The 8227-nt window shown below is 48.0% G+C and overlaps 1 protein-coding gene across 1 annotated transcript in view; it reads left to right on the top strand.

Annotated features, from left to right (window-relative positions):
- Positions 1 to 8227, top strand: part of nrxn2b (neurexin 2b) — a 919866-nt gene that overhangs the window by 230259 nt on the left and 681380 nt on the right. Inside the window, exon 4 of the mRNA XM_056300763.1 lies at positions 4386 to 4403. Coding sequence (XP_056156738.1) covers positions 4386 to 4403 — 18 coding nt within the window. The remainder of the gene's footprint in view (positions 1 to 4385; positions 4404 to 8227) is intronic.

Here is an 8227-nt window from a genome sequence, read left to right as displayed (position 1 = left end):
GATAAGAGTTTCTTTCTTGTGTGGAGATGAGATTAAATCTTGGTCCTGTGATCAGGGGGATGATGACCTGGAAAGGTCGTTAAGTGGTCCATGTGAATCTGATAACCGTGTCTGGTTAATGTCAGTTTGCCACCTTTATACGAGGTGAACAGGAGCATCCTTTGTGCGAGGTGAACAGGAGGATACTTGTGTGTGAGTTTGCCCTTGAATGCACACGAGTTGAATGTCAGATTAATGACGTTTCTGGAAGAATCCGAGCTTGTATGCCTGGGCTCGCTACTATATGATCTACAGCACTGGATGACGTGACAACATCCCCCCCCCCGCCCCTCTGATTTATTTGATACCTGCAAGGATGATGCAGCGGTGCAAGTCTTGCTCAGTTCCCAACAATCATGACATTGTTTCATGTGAGTTGATGTGAACATTACGCGTGTTATATTGTCATAATGGTAACATTTTCATAATTGTCATCGTGGTAATATTTTCATAATTGATGATCTTGTGATAATTCCCAACTCGAACTGTAACTAACACAGCCTATAGGCATAATGCTCAAAATAAACAAATAAATAAATAAATAAAATTCTCCTGCACAAGAGTCAAGTTATTGATGCCATTGTAGGCTGATATGCTAATGACAAAATAATGTAGGCTTACAATTATAACGATGATACCTTTATTTGCAGTCCGAAATTAACACTCGCCACCCGCCAAATGCGAGTAGATTTTCTGACTGGCGAGTAAAACTCAGAGGCCTACCCGCCACATGGCGAGTAACAAAAAAAGTGAAATCCAACCACTTAATCCCCCCATCTCTCTCTCTCCCTCTCTCTCTCCTTAGCAACAGCAATAACATAGCAACAACAATAACAGAAATTAACCAATCAAAGTGCATTAGAATGTTGCTAGACGCTACTGGTGGGTAACATTACACACACGCTCGAGAGGAACAACGACAGCAGCACCCGTCAAACTCGGTACTAGCCTACTCTATTCTTTAACTAACGTTAGCGAGCAACACCAGTTACGTGGCGATATTTAGAAGATGCAAAACCACCATCAGAAAGACAACCGTGCCCCGAAGAGGAGGAAGAAGCCACCACCACCACCACCAAACTGAAAAAAATAAAGTTTGGTGAAAAGTGGAGGTATAAAGATAAAGGAGCTGCGAGAGGCTGGCTGGAGTATAACGTACAGACTGCGATAATGAGTTGCTCCGTCTGTCGCCAGTAAGCCAAAAACCGTAGCAATTAATTTGTCATCGGTAACAAGACAATGAAGGAAGAAAACATCAAGGAACATGAGACCTCCAGATGTCACATTACCTGTATGAATGCCTCTCGGGCTCAATCGGAGCCTCTCCTGCAACGTCCTTTGTAAAGGTGCTCATAGCCATGTCTGAGCAGACCAGCATGAGAATTCAGAACATGTTTAGGACTGTGCAGGCCATTGGCAAGAAGGCCAGACCACTCTCCGACTTCGAATGGATGTGCGAGTAATTGAATTTAGTTGTCATCTCAAAATATCCTTATACAGCGTCAACAAAGTGCTGGCTGTAGCTAACATTAGCCAGCTAGCGCTATAGTATGTGACACCTAACTTGCACTAACGTTAGCTGTGTGCTAGCTTCAACGCCATGGAACAGGTTAAAACTGACTGGCGGTCCAACCTCAACTCAAGACACCCTCTGGGATCTACTGATGGTGCAGCTGTCATCTCCCGAGATCAGGGAGTATGACCCAACCAGTGCTGCTGATTTGTGGCACCAAGACTCTGTCAGGAGCAGGAGGCCAGACTTCATGGACGGTGCAAAGAGAGTGGCTGCTGTAGAGTGAGAAATAGTCTGGGACTAGGGATGGGCATGTTGAGCACTCGAGTAGTTATAATATTACGGCAAATGAAACATGCAATCATACTTTTAACATTTTATCGTTTAACCATTGACTAATTCTAAATAAAAATATTTTTGCTTCAGATCTGCTCTTGTCACATTTTTAAAAGGTTTTATTCAACACAATACCTTATTCTCTCATTGATATGTACTGAAAACGTATGTATGGCACAAAAAAGGCTACTGACTGTTTTGGCCGGTAAAAAATACGCTTGGCCGGTAGATTCTTTCATCTACCAGTCCCCTCAGCCAGTAAGCCAAAAAGTTAATTTCGGACCCTGTTTGCAGCACACTGTGTAATTCTAACATCAAATCATTTCTTCATTAAATAGTAAAACTTGAATTCACAGTGCCGTAAGCAGATCGACTGCCCAGCTTCTCCTGCAGCACCGGTCTTTAGCTGAAGCTGTCCAGTTCAAGTATTGTGGCTCCGTAGTAGTAGTAGTAGGAGTAGGAGTAGTGCTAGTAGTAGGAGTAGTAGTAGTAGTAGGAGTAGTAGTAGTAGTAGGAGTAGGAGTAGTGCTAGTAGTAGGAGTAGGAGTAGTAGGAGTAGTAGGAGTAGTAGTAGTGTCACCACAGTTCGTCTTGGCTGGACTAAAGGTATAGTCGGATTTGCGGTTGATTATGTGACGTTACATAACCTCTCTGATCTGTCTGTGCCATCAGAGAAAATCCTGCAGGCGGCCTTGACGCGATACACTGAAGAGTTGGCACTCTGAAGTTGAAAATGTGAAGTCTCACATGCATTGGTGAATCTGCTGCTCTGAAAACCAAATTTTACTTGGGACAACTGTGATAGAGACCTGCTTTACCACCGCCCCAGCATCTTGTTCATTTCCACACCTAGCGCCTGCCACAGCAAGGGTTCACAAGGATTCAGTTCACTCTTAATGAAGAGTTTTTACCTGGCAAACAAGAATCAGTATTTCTAATGTGTGTTTAATGTGTGTTTATTACAACTTTTTTGCCTCTTTATTTGAACGTTGGACAGAAAACAAGGCTAGTACCGGCTAGACGTGGTTCTCCCTGTTATGGAACTGGAGCTAGATAGTGGAGGCCAGGCTACAGATACTGATACTGAACTGATACTGAACTGATGCCGAACTGATACTGAACGGATACTGAACTGATACTGAACTGATGCTGAACGGATGCTGAACTGATACTGAACTGGCTGCACAGATCAGCAGGCATTTCCTATTACCAGCCTCACACACCCACACATGCATGTACACACACACAAACACACTCATGTACACACAAACACACATGCATGTACACAGACAAGCACACATGCATGTGCACAGAAAAACACATGCATGTACACACCCACACCCACACATGCAGGTACACAGACAAACACATGTTCATGTGCACACAAAAACACACATGCATGTGCACACACAAACACACATGAATGTACACAAACACACATGCATGTGCACATACGAACACATGCATATGCACACAAAAACACATGCATGCTTGCAAACATACACAGACTCACACACACACACACACACACACCCACACTGGGTACAGCAGGACCATCAAGTCTCTGCTACTTAACTGATGATGTTGCAAGTTGCCTGAGATTAGATGATCATCATTTTGCTGAGTAACTCCGCCCGGCTCCCTTCCCCTTTCTGTCGACCGCTGTTCTACTTGTTTTGGCCATTGCTCCTTTGACTTTTGTTTCCCCGTCGTGAGCTACCCCCCGCCCTGTGCTCTCATTCTGTCCATCCCTCTGTCTGCCTTTATCTGCTGGTCTTCTTGCCGTGTCTCTTGCGGCCCATCTCAGTCTGCGGCCTGTGTTTGCGGGCCCTCGTGTCCTCTTGTCCGGTTCTTGTATGACGGCCAGTCGTGTGCCACAGGTTGACATGCTGTGTCCTTTACTTAAGGGGCAGTGTGAAGTGGAGAACTCGGCTTTGTCTTGTGTGCCTGACAGTTGTCTCATCTATTCCGAGTTGCAGGATTATTACTTATGCACGACTGAATCTATCATTGCGATTGGGTTTTTGTTTAGCCGTGACCTGATGTTAGCTTGGCTTCTGGCGAGCGAGGTCACTCCTGTGCATTACAGACATTTCTAAGTAACAAGTCTCACCGAATACAGAAAGGTACCTTACATAGTGGCTCACATGTTATTTGGGAGAAGATCGCTGAAGTTAAATCCCAAAATCCGTCCTTGTTTTAAACCCGGGCTTTTCCCCTCAAATTAAGACAACATTACTATTACTGTCTGCTCCCGGCTTTACCTCACAACGTCACTTACAAATCTGTGCTGAGAGTAATTTCTGGGGGATCAGTTTATCAGGAGCCCTAATCCCCAGTAATGATCCCATTCTGGAGTTTTGTTTTCTGTTGTGCCGACGTATTTCATGTTAACACTGTGAGGAGCGGTCTCTGTTTCTGCAAACAGTTTTGTCTGCTGTATGAACTGATATATCTCTTGTTGTTTCTTTTTCTTTCTCCTATGTCTCCCGTCCAGGCGACTCCGCACAAAATGGTAAGTCGACATTCTTCCCTCCTCACTTCCCAACTTCCCCTTCTCCCTCTCCCCTGGAAACGGGCAGAATGTCTGTTGTCCCTCAGTGGCTTTGCATCTGTGAATGATATTTACATTTACACAAACCTGCACTACTGCGCAAAGCAGGAAGAACACTACCTCCAAAAACTAGATAGATAGATAGATAGATAGATAGATAGATAGATAGATAGATAGATAGATAGATAGATAGATAGATGGACGTGGGAGGGACAGACAGACGGATAGAGGGAGGGGGGAGGGAGTGATGGATCGATAGATAGACAGATGGATGGACGCACGGACGGATGGATGGAGGGAGGGAGGGATGGATGGATAGCCGGACGGACGGATGGAGGGAGGGAGTGACATATATAGACAGATGGACAGATGGATGAACAGACGGAGGGAGGGAGGGATGAACGGACGGATGGATGGAGGGAGGGAGGGACGGATGGATGGACGGACGGACGGTGGGAGGGAGGGATGGACGGATGGATGGAGGGATGGACAGATAGATAGACAGCTGGACGGACGGATGGCTGGACAGACAGATGGATGATGAGATGATAGATAGATAGATAGATAGATAGATAGATAGATAGATAGATAGATAGATAGATAGATAGATAGATAGATAGATAGATAGATAGATAGATAGATAGATAGATAGAAAGAAGAGAAATCAGTGTTGGCGCAGTTCTGGAGGCATCATCGGGTGAAGCTCCAGTTAGTTGATGTGGTGCTGCTGTACATTGTCGGCTGTGCTGTAATTGCGACTACGGTTGTACTGCGGTTGTGCTGCGGTTGTACTCCGGTTGTGCTGCAGTTGTACTGCAGTTGTACTGTGGTTGTGCTGCGGTTGTACTGCGGTTGTGCTGCGGTTGTGCTGCGGTTGTACTCCGGTTGTGCTGCGGTTGTACTGCGGTTGTACTGCGGTTGTGCTGCGGTTGTGCTGCGGTTGTGCTGCGGTTGTACTGCGGTTGTACTGTGGTTGTGCTGCAGTTGTACTGCAGTTGTACTGTGGTTGTGCTGCGGTTGTACTGCGGTTGTGCTGCGGTTGTGCTGCGGTTGTGCTGCGGTTGTGCTGTGGTTGTACTGCGGTTGTGCTGCGGTTGTACTGCGGTTGTGCTGCGGTTGTGCTGCGGTTGTTGGGGAAGTGACACTGAGAGTCATTTCAGCAACGTGTGAATGATCGCCATTCATACAGAATGACACCCACTGCAGCTGACCCTGGAATGGACCCCACAATAAACCCCCACCCAAATTACCCCAATCTTAATAACACCTAAGGAAACCTTGCTTATGCACACTCACACACGCACACACACACACATGTGCACGTGCATGTGTGTGCACGCACACAGACACGCAAAATTGTAACTTTAACTTCCTTTAATCAGGGCACAGCACTAGAGACCCTTGATGGAGGAGTATAAACAGATGGACGGCAGTTGCTCATGTACTTCCTACTCGTTCTTTCTCTTTTTCCTCCTCCTCGTTTCTCCTCCTCTCTCTCTGTTCAGTCTGTTCCGTCTGTGACACGGCCGGTTTAAAGTAGAGAGCTGATTAGTACTGATAAGCATTCATATGTTTGGGTATGAGCGGGTGGGGGGACGCGAGGGGGGAGATATCCCTCCGCCCTATAGGAAAAAGCTGACTCCTGTCGTTGCTCTCTGTTGTGCATTACCCTCCAGTATAAGTGAAAGTGTGAACCGCATCGATCCAGATCAATCACACGCTCGTTTGGGGTCCAGCACCTGGCAGCAATTACCCCTCCGGGCTCGAATATAGATGTACAGGTGCCCAAGCTGCCTCACGGCAGTCCAGAGTTGATTTTACTATCAGGACCAATGACTTCCCACCCAAGACATTGTTAACCCCCCCCCCACACACACACACACACACACTCTGTCTCAAGGACAGGGAACCAGTTAACGGGTCTTGCATCATGGGGGGGGGGGTACGGGGATCCGGGTTTCGAGGTCTGTGCCGCGTTCTAATGTGAGGAACTGAAAGTGCTTCGCTGTGCATAAGGTCACATCAGGTTGATTTGCATTCCATTTGCTGACTGGCGTCAAACGATTGTTAAGTTTTACCTCCCGCCGTGCCCGCCGGCGTCGTTAAGCGCTCGCTACTTTCCGAGACTACGCGGGTGTTGTGTTGTTGGCAATTTGGAGGGACAAATAACACGTTTTGCACTTCCCCGCCACCGCTCTCGCTTGAAAGCTTTACTTACTCCGAGCTCCTCTGCACTGCAATTTATTTCAATCTGACCCTCCCATCCACAAAGCATAACTTAAGCCGTGGGAGGTGGGGTGTGTGTGTGTGGGGGGGGTGGTGGTGGAAAAATCTACATTTTGCTTTCTTATTTGTGCAGGAGCATTCATTAAAGCCCAGGGAGCGGCTGCGGCAGTCAGTGTGCTGACGTGTCCCGGCGTTGCGAGCGCTCCATCAGTGTATCGCGCATCATCAGAGGCAGACAGACTAATGGGCACCATCAACACCTTGCGCTTTGGAAACGAGGCGGCTATATTTCCCTCAAGACCGTGAACTGCAACTCTTTGCAGCAGGCATCGTGCGTTTCGGTTAACGCCGCGCTCTCGCGTGCCCCCGTCACGGGTAGCCGCGGCCCCTGACGTGTTACGAGACGCGTTTATTCAAATGAAGCGGGCTCCCCTGGAGTGATCCATGGATTTACTGTACATGCGTCCTCCTGTGTGCTTGTGGGGGCGGGGGGGGGTCTGTTTGGGAGTGAGTGAGAGGCTCGGGCTAGGGAGCAGTCTGAATAATAATGTGGCGTGTGGACTGTTTGCGCCAGACAGGAGAGACGGGGCGAGGGCTGCTGGTGTGTGGGTGGTTGCGGAATTGGTATTTTTGGTGGAATTTGGGGAAGGTGGGGGGGCAAATATCCCCCGCCCCTACAACCAATAGCAAGCTAGAATAGATCCCGAGAAGGGAGGCTAATTAAAATTAGATAGGGGTATACAGCCAGAATTGGCCCTCATCTTCTGGGCAGAACAGAGAGGGATAATGGCGTGTGCTGGGAGCCTTCAGCTTGCCTGCTGGTTCTATCAAATGTAACATGCGTGATGTGTGTGTGTGTGTGTGTGTGTGTGTGTGTGTGTGTGCTTATACATTTTTTTCTTTGTTCTTTTTTTTTCATTTTTTTATGTGTGTCTGACTTAAAATGAGCAGCAGTCAACAAGGGTCGGACCCTGTAGTTGACTGGTTAGCATAGTTGCCCGTGTTCCGAGCTATCCGGGTTCAATTCCCGGCTGCCCCCTGAATTCGCTACATTGCCAGGCCATCGGAAGTGAGGGAGCTGATACGCTGAAGTGTGGGGACGCGCTTCCTGAAGGAAGGTGGTAAGGACCACGGGTGACTAGACTCTCTAGCCCCTGGCTTACGGGTCGGACCCTTTAGTTGACTGTCTAGCGCAGTCACCTGTGATGCGGGGAACCTGGGTTGAATTCCCAGCTGCCCCCTGAATTCGCTACATTGGTGTCAAAAGTGGGATGGTGAGACCGCGAGGCCATCGGAAGTGAGGGAGCTGATACGCTGAAGTGTGGGGACGCGCTTCCTGAAGGAAGGTGGTAAGGACCACGGGTGACTAGACTCTCTAGGCCCTGGCTTACGGGTCGGACCCTTTAGTTGACTGTCTAGCACAGTCACCTGTGATGCGGGGAACCTGGGTTCAATTCCTGGCTGCCCCCTGAATTACCACTACATTATTGGCAGCGGTGGGATGCAGATGCACTCAGAGACTCGAGGGAGTGGGTACGCTGAAGTGGGGGGATGTGCTT

This window comes from Lampris incognitus, chromosome 20 (assembly GCF_029633865.1).
Source record: "Lampris incognitus isolate fLamInc1 chromosome 20, fLamInc1.hap2, whole genome shotgun sequence".
NCBI classification, from domain to species: domain Eukaryota; kingdom Metazoa; phylum Chordata; class Actinopteri; order Lampriformes; family Lampridae; genus Lampris; species Lampris incognitus.
The sequence above is the reverse complement of the archived record's forward strand: the minus strand, read 5'-3'. Positions and strand labels throughout refer to the sequence as shown.